General features: G+C 40.3%; 1 protein-coding gene across 1 annotated transcript in view; it reads left to right on the top strand.

Moving 5' to 3' along the window:
- The window catches only part of EIF2AK3 (eukaryotic translation initiation factor 2 alpha kinase 3), a 64,175-nt gene extending 50,733 nt beyond the window's left edge, over positions 1-13,442 (top strand). Inside the window, exons 14-17 of the mRNA XM_041756559.1 lie at positions 2,060-2,227; positions 7,248-7,349; positions 10,442-10,504; positions 12,247-13,442. Of these exons, the coding sequence (XP_041612493.1) occupies positions 2,060-2,227; positions 7,248-7,349; positions 10,442-10,504; positions 12,247-12,447 (534 nt within the window). The 3' untranslated portion in view covers positions 12,448-13,442. The remainder of the gene's footprint in view (positions 1-2,059; positions 2,228-7,247; positions 7,350-10,441; positions 10,505-12,246) is intronic.
- The last annotated feature ends 3,756 nt before the right edge of the window (positions 13,443-17,198 follow it).

Below are 17,198 nucleotides of genomic sequence, written 5' to 3'. Positions count from 1 at the left end.
TCACAATTTTATCATTTATCCTTTGGTTTCCTGTCTGTTTTGTTCAGCTGTTACATCCTTAGCACAGTGCCTGACACATTCTATATTCTCTTATCATTTTATTCTGAATAGTCTTTTTGTCTGCAGCCAAAAGGAAGTTTATTGGCCCATGTAGTTGAACTGTCCAAGATTCAGGTAAAGCTTTATCTAGGATCAAGTGATGCAGCCAGAACCTGCCCCTGTCCCATCGCCATTTCTTTTTCCATTTTCAGGCATGCTCTCCCTTCACTGTCCCAGGATAGCAGCCAACAATTCTCAGGACTACATGTTATATAAATCTTTAGAGATGGTTGGATAGGGCGTGAGAGAAAAGTATCTCTTTTCCCCAGTATTGATCAGAAGTCCTTGGTTTCCTTCTAATTGATAAGCCAAAGACACATATCCATCCCTAAGTCAGTTTCCTGGCCAGGAGATGGAATCCTGCTGATTGATTTATATAACCTCTGGGTGTAACCTCAGAATAGCTTCCACCTGAACCATGGGATTGCTGCACATTTGGAAAAAAGGGAGTTCCCAAAATCAAGTCATGGTATTTCTGGTGGAAGCACAGGGGATAGATACTGGGAAACCCCTCTTCCCCAAAAAAGTCTATTATAGTGTTTAGTAAATAACAACTGACACTAGAAGGTAGGAGAGAGGAGGAGGAAACATGAAATTTAAGGCATCACAGTCTGCATTGTCTCTCACATAAGGTCATTTGTGGGAGAGCAGGAGGTTATTACTATAGACTTTGGTTGTATGCAATAATTTTAATTGTTTCAAAGTCAACACTGTAGAATCATATTTTGAAGTTCAGGAATAAAATGTTAATTGTCCTGCAGTATTTGAAGCCCAGTGCAATTCAGTTTCATGAACTAAATGGCTTCCTTTTTCCTTGTTTTCAGGGCTCTGAATTTTGATTATGTTAGCCGGAATTAGAGAAGGTGCTGAAGGAAGGATGATATATTTCACACAGGGAAGTTTGAGGAGGCTATGAGACATCTGGTTGGATATGTCCTATAAACAGTTACATATCAGAGTTTAGAACTCAAGACCGGTCTGGGAGTAAATGGGAGCATATGGGTATTAGAAGAGGTAGCACCTATTAGAAGAGGGTGCTAGTGAAGAGCTCTTATTCTCCTCTGTAGCCTACTTCCCCCGCTCAGACACAAATGAAAGGTCAGTCTGTTTCATTCATTCATCAAATACAAGTGATTAGCTACCATAGGGTATGGACTGTACTGAATGCTGGTCATGTGGCAGTGAACCAGAAGTCTTTTTCTTATGGAGCCAGACTGCTTGGATTTGAATCTCTGCTCCACCACTTGCTAGGAGGAAAACCTTGGGCACTTAACTTCTCGGCATGAGTTTTCATATCCTAAAATGAGGGTCTAAGAGGACTAATAGGGTTGTTAAGTATTACATGAATTAATAGTAGTAAACTGCTTAGAACAGCTCCCGGTGCATTACCAGTGCTATATATGCATTTTCTGGTATTACTACTATTATTATCATGGCTTAAGTCATAAACATAAAAAGCTAGCCAAAGGAGATTATATAGAATACTGAGATTGAGGACTGGGCCCTAGAGAATGTGAACCTCTAAGAATTTAAATAGATGTTCAATAAATACTCACTACTTTTGCTACCCTTCCCTTTTCCTTACTCAGAGGTACTTGCTTAGCATCGAAAGGATTGCTTTTATTTTCATATTACTCTGTTTAATGCTTGAGAGTACCTAGTTTCTTGTATTTATCTTCTATAGTCACTTAAATTACTCTCTTCACAGGCACCTGGGTGCTCAGTCAGTTAAGTGGTCTGTGTTAGGCTCCAGGGTCCTGGGATCAAGTCCTATGTTGGGCTCCCTGCTCCACGGGGAGTCCGCTTCTCTCTCCCTCTGCCTCCTCCCCTCTGCTCATGCTCATGCTCTGTCTCTCTCTCAAATAAAGTCATAAATAAATAGATAAATAAATAAATCTCTCTTCACTTTCTCTACTTCTCCATACACACTTAATCATACTTTTTGTCTGCTTTTTTCCAGCCTTCCAATATATTCTTTACAGTGGATGATGTGGTCAAGGTTGGAGACTTTGGATTAGTGACTGCAATGGACCAGGATGAAGAAGAGCAGACGGTTCTGACCCCAATGCCAGCGTATGCCAGACATACAGGACAAGTGGGGACCAAACTGTATATGAGCCCAGAACAGGCAAGTTTTCCCTTTTCCTTCTGAATTAAAAATGGAAAAAAAAAATGAATTAAAAATAGATTTTTAGTTAGCATGGCTGCAAGCTAGTTGTGCCCCATGAATCTCTATCCACATTCTTTTTAAAATACCCAATAAAATAAAATCTGAAAATTATGAGAACTGGTAGTAGTGTTCACAGGCAGCAGAGGTAAGGTGCAATTTCTACAACCTGAGTTAGGGCTGGCTTAAGAAAAACGCTAGGCATAAAACCATTGCTTACCCCTGAATCAGAACCTGATACGGGATACCTGGATGGCTCAGCAGTTAAGCTCTGCTTTCATCTTGGAGTGATCCTGGAATTCAGGGATCAAGTCCCATATCAGGCTCCCCTCTGGGAGCCTGCCTCTCCCTCTGCCTATGTCTCTGCCTCTCTCTCTCTCTCTCTCTCTCTCTCTCTCTCTGTCTCTAATGAATAAATAAATAAAATCTTAAAAAAAAAAAAAAAAAAAGAACCTGATAGTAACCAGAAATTTAGAAAAAGACTTTGAATGCCTCTCTCCCAAATGTCACTCCAGTTCTTCTTGTGTAAGCTGTGTAGAAACTTGTTTCAGAACCAGCTAGAGCCAGAGGTACTGTCCTGAGCTGCTCGTTCTGGTAATTCACAAGCAACTTCTAGAATGTACCATGGCAGAAAATAGAGATAGATGGGCTGGGATTTATTGCCTTGTGGAATGCTTAGTTACCAAAGGAAAAGCACTGTGAACAGGACACAGCCTGGAAGAGTGGTGGGAACAGGGCATTCTGGGATCATCAGAGAAGCATGCCCAGTCCAGCTAATGATACTCACAAGCTTATATATGCTTCTACATCAGTGGTTCTCAAACTTTTTGGTCTCAGTACCTGTTTATACTTGTAAACGTGATTAAAAACCCAAGAGTTTTTCTTTTCTCTTTAATTTAATTTAATTTTTTAAAAGATTTTATTTATTTATTCATGAGAGGCACACAGAGAGAGAGGCAGAGACATAGGCAGAAGGAGAAGCAGGCTCAATGCAGGAGCCCGATGCAGGACTCAATCCTGCAACTCCAGAATTATGTACTGAGCTGAAGGCAGAAGCTCAATTGCTGAGCCACCCAGTCATCCTTTAAGAGTTTTTCTTATTGGATTTTATCTATCGATATTTTCTATATTAGAGGATAAAATTGAGAAATTTATAAAAACGTTATTTATTAAAACTAGCAATATTAAACCTATCACATCTTAAAAGTATTTTTATGAAAAATAAATATTCTGTAAAACAAAAACAAATTAGCAAGAAGAGTGACATTTATTTAGATTTTTGCAGATCTGGGCAGCCGGGTGGCTCAGCAGTTTAGCACCACCTCCAGCCTAGGGCATGATCCTGGAGACCCTGGATCAAGTCCCACGTCAGGCTCCCTGCATGGAGCCTGCTTCTCTCTCTGCCTGTGTCTCTGCCTCTCTTTCTCTCTGTGTATTTCTCATGAGTAAATAAATAAAATCTTTAAAAAAAAAAAAAAGATTTTTGCAGATCTCTTTAATATCTGACTTAAAAAAAGCTAGATTCTAATGTCCACAATAGCCAAACTGTGGAAGGAGCCTCAGTGTCCATCGAAAGATGAATGGATAAAGAAGATGTGGTCTATGTATACAATGGAATATTACTCAGCCATTAGAAACGACAAATACCCACCATTTGCTTCGACATGGATGGAACTGGAGGGAATTATGCTGAGTGAAATAAGTCAATCGAAGAAAGACAAACATTATATGGTCTCATTCATTTGGGGAATATAAAAAATAGTGAAAGGGAATAAAGGGGAAAGGAGAAAAAATGAGTGGCAAATATCAGAGGGGGAGACAGAACATGAGAGACTCCTAACTCTGGGAAACGAACTAGGGGTGGCGGAAGGGGAGGTGGGCAGGGGGTGGGGGTGACTGGGTGACGGGCACTGAGGGGGGCACTTGATGGGATGAGCACTGGGTGTTCTTCTATATGTTGGCAAATTGAACTCCAATAAAAAATAAATTTATAAAAAAAGAAAAAGCTAGATTCTCTGGAGGCCTGGGTGTCTCAGTTGGTTAAGCATCCGACTCTGATTATCAGCTCAGTTCTTGATCTCAGGCCATGAGTCCAAGCCCTATGTTGGGGTCCACTCTGGGTATAAGTCTACTTAAAACAACAACAAAATGAGCTGGAGTCTCATATCTGCTTTTGTATTTAATCTGTTGCTCTGTTATTTTGGCTAAAATAAATGAAGACAATCTGACCTCACACAGATAGATGGTTGGAAAGAGAGGAATATTTAATAACATTTTCAGGTAATTGTGGGTATTTGTCTATGATGGTACATCAAAACTCAGTAAGCATTTTTAACACTCTGAAAGAAGGGAGACCTTGCTTTTTCTCTTGTTTTACTTTATTCCCAACACCTGCAATGGTACTAGAATTCAGCAGGTGTGCAGAAATGTTTGGTGGATGAATGACTGTGAATGTCAGTAAGAACATAAACACTAGGTGGTCTTGGCCACCCCACACACTGCTGTGTTGACTGGATCATGGCTTGCGACTGACGTGTGCATGTGCACACATGTGGGTATGTGTTTGTTGGAGGAAAGGGTTGCCATTCTGAGAAAGGAAGAGATTCATGATAAGTGGTACTATGTTGATAAGTGATACTATGTTGTTGATGATACTAAAAAACAAGGATAGCTAGGGAAATGTTGCCATAGACAATACACAATAGTGAAAATATGGTAGTTAAAAATGGACAGCCATAATTCTCTTAATAATTTCCTTATTCTTCTCTATTCTTCTACATTCTTAAACTTTACATTCTTAAATATAGAAATTGTCACTTTATAAAATGTCCCTTTAAAAGTCTCTCAAGAGGGTGCCTGGGTGGCTCAGTTGGTTAAGAATTGTCTTACTCAAACTTCAGAAGCTGTACTAAAACATTGTTTTAAAATATATTTTATCAAAGCTCTTAATTTTCTTATCCTACTAGGAGAAAATGAGCACAGAGCAGCTAATTTTTACTTGGTTGAAATTACCAAGAAATAGAGTTCATTCTAGTATTGCACAGTGATAAAGCAATCAATTTAAACCTTCAGAGGGCATGTTATATCCTACCCCCCTGTGTTTTTCAACTTAATTCCTTATTTTTTAGATATTTTGTAAAGACCACTTTGTATTCATGAAACTACATTTTTTTTTCTAAGTGTATTTAATAATACTTTCCCCCCTTCATTATATATGAATCTATTCTCTATAGAGGGAATACAGGAATGTGTAAGGAAAAAATAAAAATCACTTACTTTTCTAAAACATTAACAGTGGTTATATTTCCATATATGTGTGTGTGCACACACACACACACGCCTTACAACATGTATTTATACGTATCTTATTTTGGAAAACAAAATTGGGATTCTCATCCATAAAATTTTGGATAAAATATTAAAATCAAGCATTTCCAACATTATTAAATTTTTTTAGAGAATAGTCTATAGTATTCTGGTAAACAATTCATTCAACATTTTGGACATTTTAGTTACTTAAAGATTTTGCCGTGTAACTATCCCAGTGTACAAATCTCTGTCCACTTTTCACTGTCTTTGGGCAACAAGATTAAAGAGGACTACTAAACGGAATCGTTTATTTCTGAGTTGCTTTTCGTGAAAGTGTGTTAGTTTATATTTTCCAAATAGTGCAGAAGGTGTGTTCTTATCACAGCACCTCTGTAAGCTCTCTTTTTGAACATACTGTCTTTGAACACTTCCCAAACCCCAAGGATAAGATAAAGGTAAGGGGAAAAGGGGAAGGTTATGCCACTGATGGGGTCATTGAAACTTTCATTGAAACATTCTATCTAATACACCCTGCACGCAGAGGTGGGCTGGCTGGTGAAAGGAGCCAGGTTGATGAATGTCAACTGCATTGTAGACAGGAGGTGGTGGAGGGCTTGGAGTCCCCTCATTAAGAAATGCTTCTATGGGAATGCCTAGGTGGCTCAGTGGTTGAGTGTCTGCCTTCGCTCAGGGCATGATCCTAGAGTCCAGGGACCTAGTCCCACATCAGGCTCCCTGCATGGAGCCTGCTTCTCCCTCTGCCTAGTTTCTCTCTCTCTCTCTCTCTGGGTCTGTCATGAATAAGTAAATAAAATCCTTAAAAAGAAAAGAAATGCCTCTATGGAGCAGTTTCAAAGTGAAGCCCTTCTTCTAACGTTTGCCAAATATGAAGTTCTGTGCCGAGGGTAATTTTCACAAATAAAAGGGTTCTTCTAAGTCCCAGGAGGTCACTTTTAATTTGAATGAGGCTTTGTTTAATAGAGTAGTTGGGCTGTAATTCGTCTGTTCATTTTAACAAATAAGTTTTTATTGAGGGCCTTCTCTATACTTAGCCCAGTGCCGGATGATGGAACACAAAAGAGGCAGTTCCTTCCCTCCAGGACTTTATAATCTAGTTGTGAACAATAAGAAATATGCACACGTAAAATACAACTAAGAATGCAAAGTAGTCCATAATTAAGTGCCGTAATGAGGGCTAACCGCAGTTGATTAGTGGTTTGGAGTAATGAAGATTTTCTCATAAAAATGGGTGAGGTCTAAGATGATTAGAAATGAGAGATCTGCTTTAGATAGTGTTGGCTTTGAAAATCTTCACCTCGGGGGTAGTTGAGTAGCTTTTACTGGCTCCCACAAACTTTTTTAGCATTGCAAGGCTCCAGGTTTCTTGGGGCCTATTTTACTGATGCATATCTCAGAGCAGTACCTGGGCTTTCCTTCTGTAATGCTGAGTAGTTTAATTACTCTTGCTGTAGTGAGTTGAAGAAAAGAGGCTGCGGAGATTATTAACTCTTTGCTCATGTTTTTGTTTTTTTTTTCTCACGTTTTTACCCATACATTTATATGTAAACCAAGGAGTGACTAGGTCAGCTTTGGGATTCACAAATGCCAAAGTATCAGTTGTATGATCTCTGTTAATTTTTTTCTAATATTTATTCCTTATATGGTATTTCAGATTCATGGGAACAACTACTCTCATAAAGTGGACATCTTTTCTTTAGGCCTCATTCTCTTTGAATTGCTGTACCCATTCGGCACTCAAATGGAGAGAGTCAGGGTAAGTTCCCCCTCTGCTCAAAAATAGTGGAAAAATAGGGGCATCTGGGTGGCTCAGTGGCTGAGCCATCTGCCTTTGGCTTAGGTCGTGATCCTGGGATCCAGTCCCGTATTGGGCTCCCTGCAGGGTAACTGCTTCTCCCTTTGCCTGTGTCTCTGCCTCAGTGTGTGTGTGTGTGTCTCATGAATAAATAAATAAATAAAACCTTAAAAAAAAAAGTAAGTAAAAATATAACCTGCAGAATGGGAGAAAATATTTGTAAGCCATATAGTTGGTAAAACTCTAGTAAACCAGAGCATACAAAGAACTATTATGACTCAACAAAAAGACAAATAACCCAATTAAAAAATGAGCAAAGGCTTTGAGTAGACGTTTCTCCAAAGAAGATACACAAATGTAATAATACAACATTATTATTCATTAGGGAAATCCAAATCAAAACCACAATGAGATACACTTTACAGAATTTAGGACAGCTGTAATAAACAAAACAAAACAAAACAGAAAATAAGTGTTGGCAAGGATGCAGAGAACTGGAAGTCCCATATTTTGCCAGCAGGAATGTAAAATGGTGCAGCTGGTATGGAAAACAACTCAACCGTTACTCAGAAAATCAAACATGGTCACACATGATTCAGTAGTCCCACTCCTAGGATTTCCCCAACAGTAATGAAAACATAGGTCCATATACAAACAAGTGTTCATAGTAGCATCTTCATAATAACCAGCAAGTAGAAACAACCCAAATGTCAATCAGCTGATGAAAGGAAAAACAAAAGGTGGTATGCCTGTGCCATGGAATATTACTCAGCCATGAAAAGAAATGAAATACTGGCACACGCTACGACACAGATGAACCTTGAAAATGTTACTCTAAGTGAAAGAAGTCACACACAAAAGGCCACATATTGTATGATTCCATTTATATGAAATATCTAGAATATACAAATCTACAGAGGCAAAGTATATCAGTGGTTGCCGGGGAATGAAGAGTGGCTGCTTAATAAGCTGCTTTTCAGGGTGATGAAAATGTTCTGTAATGAGATAGTGGTGGTGGTTATACAACATTTTGGATAGAATAAGAATCACTGAATAGGGCACTTTGAAGTGACTGAAACAGTGAATTTTCTTTTCAATAAAAAATGACTAAAAAGTATAGTTGTGTAAAAAAAATTTTGGTTAAATGAAGTCAGTATTTATCTTGACCATGAAAATGATTCTGTGCTAAAGCAAATGTACTCTGGCTTGCTTTTCTTTCTGATACAACTTTTTTTTTTCCAGAATCTCCTTTTCTCAATTGCTGAGTTTTCTATGAACCTTTGTTGTAATTTTTAGCATGTTCTGTCACATGTCCAAAATGTTTTCCCCCATGCTTCAGTATAGCTTGTATATCTGGGTTTTTTTTTGTTTTGTTTTTTTCCTTTCCTGGAGTCTTTTCTTGCCAAAGCTTTTGTCCTCCAGTGTGAAGTGATTACTTTCTAGACCTTTTATAAGTTGTCTTCCCAGGACATACTTCCTGCTCCCAGCATGGATCCCTTGTTTCCTAGAGTTCATGTTGCCCCTTGCTAGAGCACATTCTGCAGTAAATTCCTCAGAAAGAACATATGAGAGAGAAATTTTTAGCATCTGCAGGTTTCTAAAATATATTTTATATTCTTCAACCTGTTGATAAATTGGCCAGGTTCTAATCCTAGATTGGAAATAATATCCCTCAGAACCTTAAGGGTACTGCCTTATAGTCCCAGCACTGCTGCTGAAGAGCTGGTGCCACTTGGACGTGAGATCTTTGGAACTGTTTTATTTTCCTTTCTGGAAACTCTTAGGGCTCTTCCTTTATCAGTGCTGTTATGACATTTAGCCCTTTCACTGATCCTTTTTTCCCTCTTATTTATTATGTTTTTTTTTTTAAGATTTTATTGATTCATGAGAGACACACAGAGAGAGAGAGAGAGAGGGAGTGAGAGAGGCAGAGACACTGGCAGAGGGAGAAGCAGGCTCCATGCAGGGAGCCTGACGTGGGACTTGATGCTGGGTCTCCAGGATCATGCCCTGGGTTGAAGGCGACGCTATACCGCTGAGCCACCGGGCTGCCCTATTGAATATTTTTGAACTGGTAGGTTTCTTCAGTTACGAGATGGGACTCCTTCAGTTCTAGTAAATTTCTTGTGTTTTTGATAAGTTCTTCTCCACTTTTTCTGTTTTCTTTTTCTGGAACTCCTGACTTACTCCTATAAATGCCTAATTTTTTCTCCTACCTCCCATCTGTTTGTCTCTTCATATACTGTTCTTTGCAAGAGTTCCTTAATTTGTTATTCTAATTTCCTAATTTTGTATTTTGACAATCCAGTTTTTAAATGTCCAAGATTGTTCCTTTTTATGACAATTCATTCTTTTTACATGGACTCAGTATCTTCTCTTTGAGAATCTCAGTTATATATATTTATATGCTTTAAATATTGTCTCTTCTGGAACATAAAGAGAATGATAATATATATGAAAACTTTCCAGTAAGATTTCAAAAGCTTAGTTTTATACTCAGAATTTAGCACAACCGACTTGGGTTTAGTGGGTTTCTTTCACTCAAAAAAAAAAAAAGAAGGGGGTACCTGGCTGGTGACTCTTGATCTTGGGATCATGAGTTCAAGCCCCATGTTGGGTGTAGAGATTACTAAAAAAAAGAAAGAAGAAGAGGAAGAAAGAATGTACTCTTTCATATCATATACAAAGAGGCTAGATACTAATAGAAAAGGTTACCCACTTAAGTCACAAATGTGTACTCATAAATGAGTTATTTTTTACACAAATCAGTCCATTCTCCATTAAATTCAGGTATCAGTATAATATGTACAATTCAAACATAATTATATCTGAGTTGTTTCCTAGATTTCAGTAATTTGATGGCATGTACATCTGTGGTCAGGAAGCATTAACGTGTAGATTATCATCAGGTCAAGAAAAGCTGTTGATAAGTTTTCCATCTGTTTAATATTCAACCTTTCCCCTTTGTCACTCCAGTAGAGCATCAAAAATATGTTTAAATAAATAACATGTATTGAAACATTTAAAAACAAGTAACAGTTTTCTCTTTTTAGGTCTTAACTGATGTAAGAAATCTCAAATTTCCACCACTATTTACTCAGAAATATCCTCGTGAGGTTTGTATAATTATAATCTTTTCTTTTCTTGAGAATCAAATTTAGAACCTAAAGGGTTCTTAGCAATTAATTCTTCAGTTTCCCATTTTACAGACAAGGAAGCCAAGGTGTAGAGAGAAAAAGGACCTGATCCCAAAGAGCATACAACTTATTAAAAATCACAGACAGGAACTTGAGCTGGGTGTTCTGTTTTCCCCACTGGGTGATTTCCTGTGTGTGCACTGTAGCATCCTCTCGCTTCAGTAAGGCTGAACTCCTAACGCACTCTAGGGAATAGAGCTGCTGCTCTGACTGTGCCATTAATTTATTTTAGTGAATTTGGGAGAGAACTTAAAAACTGGCTTCTTTCTTTAAAGGGGAGGGGGGCACATTGATTATGTGTGTTGGAGTTCAAGCACTCAGAGTGACACAGTAAAATGGTGAAGAAGAATAGGAAGTAGAAATTAAACTGGTCCTAATGGTGAAAATTGTGTGTAATGAATCTTTGAAGTTTGTTTTGTGCTGCCTCTGTTATTTTCATCCCGTACCATGTTTGGTCCACAAACACATCATTTAAAAATTTACACATTGATATATCTTGAATTTTCTTAAATAATTAAATTGAAGTAAATTAAACTGTCAATTATCAAATTAGGAAAAATCTAAATTTACCTGTCAGTATTGTAAGCATAATGAAGGATTGCATTGAAAGATAAAATAAAATAAAACATTTTAAAAAGAGACTTTATAATATAAAGATACACTAAGCTAAGATGAAATATGTTTTACTAAAATTTATTTTGTTAAATATTTTGCGAAGTCAAAGAATCAATTTCCAAGGTGGCTTTTTTTTTTTTTTTTTTTTTTTTAAGATTTTATTCATTTAGGGCAGCCTGGGTGGCTCAGCAGTTTAGTGCCTGCCTTCAGCCCAGGGCATGATCCTGGAGACCAGGATGGAGTCCCACATGGGGCTCCCTGCATGGAGCCTGCTTCTCCGTCTGCCTGTGTCTCTGCCTCTCTCTCCCTGTGTGTCTCTCATGAATAAACAAATAAAAATCTTAAAAAAAAAAAAAGATTTTATTCATTTATTCATGAGAGACATAGAGAGAGAGGCAGAGACACAGGCAGAGGGAGAAGCAGGCTCCATGCAGGGAGGCTGATGTGGAACTTGATTCTGGGACCCTGAGATCACGCCCTGGGCTGAAGGCAGGCCCTAAACCACTGAGCCACCCAGGCATCCCTCCAAGGTGGCTTATAAGAATAAGATTACATTAAGAAGGACTCAAAAAAAAATTGAGGAAAGGGATTAAGTACTGATCTCTGGCATGGTTATTTTTAATTGAAATTTTTATTAAGACAATTGTACATTCACATGCTGTTATAAGATGGAATTATTTTTAAAGTCAGATTATGTCTGTATTTCAAGGATATGATTTAAGACCCTTTATTATATGTTAGAAAACAGACAATTACCACAAAATGGGCTGTGTCTATTTGGAGCAGGGGTGAGCAAACTATGTCCCACAGGCCAAATGCAGTCTGCTAATTTTGTAATAAAGTTTTATTGGGACACACCCGTACCCATTTGTTTACTTATTATCTGTGGCTGCATTTGTATTTTAACTGCAAAGTTGAGAACTTGCATCAGAAACTGGCCTGCAAACTTAATATATTTACAGAAAAAGTTCTCTAACTCCTGATTTCATAGACTGTTTCATGGTCTAAACCTGGCCCTTTGTTATAAAATGATTTTTATATTTCAGCATGTGATGGTTCAAGACATGCTTTCTCCATCCCCCATGGAACGGCCTGAAGCCACCAACATCATTGAAAATGCTGTATTTGAAGACTTGGAGCTTCCGGGAAAAACAGTTCTCAGACAGAGGTCTCGCTCCATGAGCTCATCGGGAACAAAGCATTCAAGACAGTCCAGCAACTCCCGGAGCCCTTTGCCAAGCAATTAGCCTTAATGTATGCTCGCACCCCTATCAGGTGGCACAGAATAGCCTCTTAGGAATGTGGCTTTCCAAAATTATGAACTTGAAAATTCTGTTCTTTGCTCAATTTTACTTTGGACTGCTTTTTCTAAGTCATATTTAAACTGGATTTGGGGGCATAACCTAATTTGAGCCAACTCTATACTGCTAAACTCTAGGAGAGGGCTATCAGTAAATCACGTGTGGTCCTTCTTCTTCGTTGGTCTCTTGAAAGTGGCTGCCAAGCTTTATAGCCCTCACCTTTGCCTGGGAAGGTAGAAACAATCCCTAAAATACAGAGAGAGAATTAAAAGGGAAATATTTTTATAGTACAGAAGAGAGTTCTACATGTGGTAACTATATTGTTCTAGAAATATGCTTTCTAGAGATAAGATGATGATTTTGAAACTAATTTCCAAAAAAGCTGACTCCATTTTTGTCCTGGTGTGTAAATGAGGAAACTGCACTATTTTGGAGGACAAGTAGCACAAATTGTATAATGGTTTATGTCCATAGCTAGTTTTATAGTGATATTTGTAGCATTACATAGCTTTATTCCTTAGATGGTTCTAGGGAGAGTTTAAGAGCTTTTTGTACTTTTACCTCCAATAAAGGGAAAATGAAGCTTTTTGTGTAAATTGGCCAAAAGTTCTGGTTTGGGGAAGTAAAAAGCTGTAGTAAGATATGAATCATATATTACAACTAACTTCTTCAATTATGGACTTTTAAAAACCTAATGAAATCTTAAATGTTTTATGTGTAATCCTGTAGGTTGGTACTTTCCCAAAACTGATTATAGGTAACAGTTTCATCATCTAACTTGCTAACATGTTTTTATTTTTCACTGTAAATATGTTTATTTTTTATTTATAAAAATTCTGAACTCAATCCATTTGGGTTGGTGGTGTACAGACGCACTTAAGTGTGTTAAGTATTGTGACTTCTTTCAAGTCTAAATGATTTAATAAAACTTTAAAAAATTATTTATAGTTGACTCTTATTTTGGGGAATTAGCCCCCAAGTGGTCGCTTTTCAAATTTATAAAATGGAATCATAGGTCTAGGAGGGTCATAACCCTATTTTCTTTTTTTTTTTTTTCTCTAAGATTTTATTATTTATTTGAGAGAGGGAACAGCAGAGGGAGAGGAAGAAGCAGGCTCCCACTGAGCAGGGAGCGTGATTCAGGACTCAGTCCCAGGACCCCGGGATCATGAGCTGAGTTGAAGGCAGACACTTAACAGACTGAGCCGGCAGGTGCCCCATAACCCTACTTTCAAGAAAAGTTTACCTAATCTATTCCAAGCAGGTCTTCTCTGCTCTTTCCCAAAGTCTGTTTCAAAAGTCACTGGGACTCCTTTCATTTATGACAAAACCAAGCCTTTTTTAAAAATATTGATTTTAGAGAGTGAGAATATGAGCAGGGGAAGGGCAGAGGGAGAGGGAGAGAGAATCTCAAGCAAACTCCCCACTGAGCCTGGAGCCTAATCCAGGACTTGATGCCCCGACCCTGAGATCATGACCTGAGCCGAAACCAAGAATCAGCTGCTTAGCCAACCGAGCCATTCAGGTACTCCAGGCCTACTTTCATTTTAATTTTTTTTTAAAGATTTTATTTATTTATTCATGAGAGACACAGAGACAGAGGCAGAGACATAGGCAGAGGGAGAAGCAGGCCCCATGCAGGAAGCCCGACGTGGGACCCGGGATCACCCCCTGGGCGGAAGGTAGCGCTAAACTGCTGAGCCACCCGGGCTGCCCTCATTTTAATTCTGTGTGGGAGAGCAGGCATGGGGAGTTCAGGGGCTGGGCCAGCAGGACCTAGTAAGTCCTCAGTGTAGCCAGGACAAAGTCTCCTGTATTCTCACTCAGAACCCTTTTTCCAGGGACACCTGGGTGGCTCAGCAGTTGAGTATCTGCCTTCGGCTCAGGGTGTGATCTCAGAGTCCTGGGACCAAGTCCCACATTGGGCTCCCCTTAAGGAGTCTGCTTCTCCCTCTATGTAGGTCTCTCTGCCTCTCTCTCTGTGTGTCTCTCATGAATTAAATAAATAAAACCTTTTTTAAAAACATACAAAAACCCTTTTTCCTGACTCCACACCCTACCCTCCCTTCCAACTGTTGCTTTTCTAGCACTCTTCTGAGCTCCCTGCCTCCACACTTTGCCTCTCCCTCTAGCACTTTGTACTTAATATTACTCATCATTGTCAAGCCGCAGATGAGCCAGTCCTCTGCTGCAGATCAGCCTTCTTAATAGCCAAGGCCCGGGGAGCAGGTGTGCACCTTCTCATCATCCCAACAAATCAAGCATAAAGCTTGGTGCCTGATGACAGCTGTGCGGTTGCATTGGGAGAACGTCCGGTATGTCTGGCACAGCTGCAGCCCTCCAGAAGTGGCTAGATGAGGAGGGAAAGACACATACCCGTCACTGCAATAAATATTTGGCAAAAATGGAGAAAAGATGGTTGAACAATCCTAATGCTAAAAACAGAAGTCTCAAACCCTGGAAGTGTCCTAAAGGATGGGGGCTTTCTGCTTTCATTTAAACAAAAAGAAATGGCTGGGACACTTGGCACCGTGTGGCTCTGCCCAGTGCAGGCCCCCTGTAGCTCTTTCCTCAGCTTCCTACGCATGCCTACTGACACGGTGCCAGGGGAAAGAAAGCACAGGCACATCTTCCAGGCTTCAGGTTCCACCTTCCTGGGAGGCCACAGTCTTGAAGTGAGTGCTGGTCTGGAGGTCAGGAGGATTGTGAGAACTTCAAAAACGAGCTACCTACCCTGCCCTCTGCCTTCCAGTATTAGACTGAGAAACAGACATTGTGATTTGCGGGGGGGTGGTCTTCTTGTCCATATGGTTTCTCACAGATAACTTTTCTCTGGATGCATTTGCACTAAAAGCAATTACATTTCTATGAGAAAGTGGAGACAGAACAAGTTTCCAACCTAACCACGGGCCATAGAGTGACTCGGCCCTACCCCTGCATAAGTCAAGGGCTAAGCAAAAACTCTGAATGCTTTCTGGTCCACTTCTGGGGACATTCGATCTTTCCATAACTAGATTTGCGGGGCACTGCTTAAGGAGACATCCCCCTCCAGATTCTACCCATGCAACTACGGTAGCTGCCACCAGGGGGCTCGTTTTCAGCTCTTTCCCCACCAAGAAGGAAATGGTTGAGGTAGAGCTCTTTTCCCTCCTCCAAACAACTCATTATGAGACACGTGTATCCACACATGACTGACATAAACATACCAGATATGATAAAATTCGACCACAGGATGTCTCAGAATGCTTTTGCCATAAGCTGCTTTTAAATTCAAGTGGACGGAGTGCCTGGGTGACTCAGTCAGTTAAGCATCTGCCTTCAACTCAGGTCATGTTTCCAGGGTCCTGGGATCCCTGCATCGGGCTCCCTGCTCTGTAAGAAGTCTGGTTTTTCCTACCCCCACTTATGCTTGCTCTTGCTATCTTTCTCTCTCACAAATAAATACTTTTTTATTTTTATTTTTAAATTTTATTTATTCATGAGATACACAGAGAGAGACACAGAGAGAGAGAAAGGCAGAGACACAGGCAGAGGGAGAAGCAGGCTCTATGCAGGGAGCCTGATGTGGGACTCGATCTCGGGTCTCCAGGGTCACACCCCAGGCCAAAGGCAGGCACTAAACCGCTGAGCCACCCAGGGATCCCAATAAATACTTTTTTAAAAGGGAGGGGAAGGGAACAAACAAAAGAAAAAAGAAGACAAGACTGGGGAAGATAGCAGGGACAGCCCAGGGGAAGGCTTGTGGGGAAGAGGAGGAATGAGGAAGACAGCCCTCAGTAGTGGGAGTGGAAAGAATAGGTGAATTTGAGGATGATTTTTGAGGCAGAAAGGCCAGGACCCTGGAATGAACTGACCATAGGTGAAGGAGAAGCTGGCTCCCCAATTTCAGGTGCAGGAACTTGGATAGAATCCAGAAGAACAAGGATGTGGTTTGGGGACAGAAGTGCCCTTTGAAAAATGAGGAGTTTCCCAGAGTCCTAGGACTCTGTGGTAAAAAGTTAGGGCTTTATTCTGGAGAAAATGGGAAGCCATTGAAAGTGGCTGAGCTATAAAATGATGTAACAATATTTGAAGATCGCCAAGATCACTACGGTAAGTGAGGAGGAGGGTTGGCTGGAGGAGAAGGAGCTGGAGCTGGAGAACCAGGCAGGAGGCCTTTATGCAGAGGGTGTAAGAGGCCCCGCCCAAGCCAGGGCAGTAGCAGCCCGGAGAGCTCCCTTGGCAAGCCTTACAGACGCGGGTCCCCAACCGGCCAGAGGAGGATCCTCCTCCACTGCTCTGTGATGCTGCCAGAGGAGGATCCTCCTCCACTGCTCTGTGATGCTGCGTTCTGAAGGATTTCTCCAAAGGCGGGGCATCAGTGTGTGGCTCCCTAGCTGCCTCCGGCTGAAATGACATGAGCTTGTAAAGAGCACCCAGAGAACATTGTTGGGATGACAGCATTTTTGGGATCAGTTCCTATCTTGCCAGCAGCAAGAATGTGGGTGGGAAGAGGAGAAAGAATAATGTGGTTTGCCGGCACAGAGCTTGGGTGCCTCCAGAAACAGCCTGGGACAATATTCCCTATGCAGAAAGGTCACAAGCCTGCCCAGAGGCAGGGAGAGGAGAGGGTCTGATGCTGGGAAGTAATGAAGGGGAAAGGATGTTCTGTCTCCATTTGAAGAAATACTCGGGGGATCCCTGGGTGGCTCAGGGGT

Source organism: Vulpes lagopus, chromosome 5 (assembly GCF_018345385.1).
Source record: "Vulpes lagopus strain Blue_001 chromosome 5, ASM1834538v1, whole genome shotgun sequence".
NCBI lineage: Eukaryota > Metazoa > Chordata > Mammalia > Carnivora > Canidae > Vulpes > Vulpes lagopus.
The sequence above is the reverse complement of the archived record's forward strand: the minus strand, read 5'-3'. Positions and strand labels throughout refer to the sequence as shown.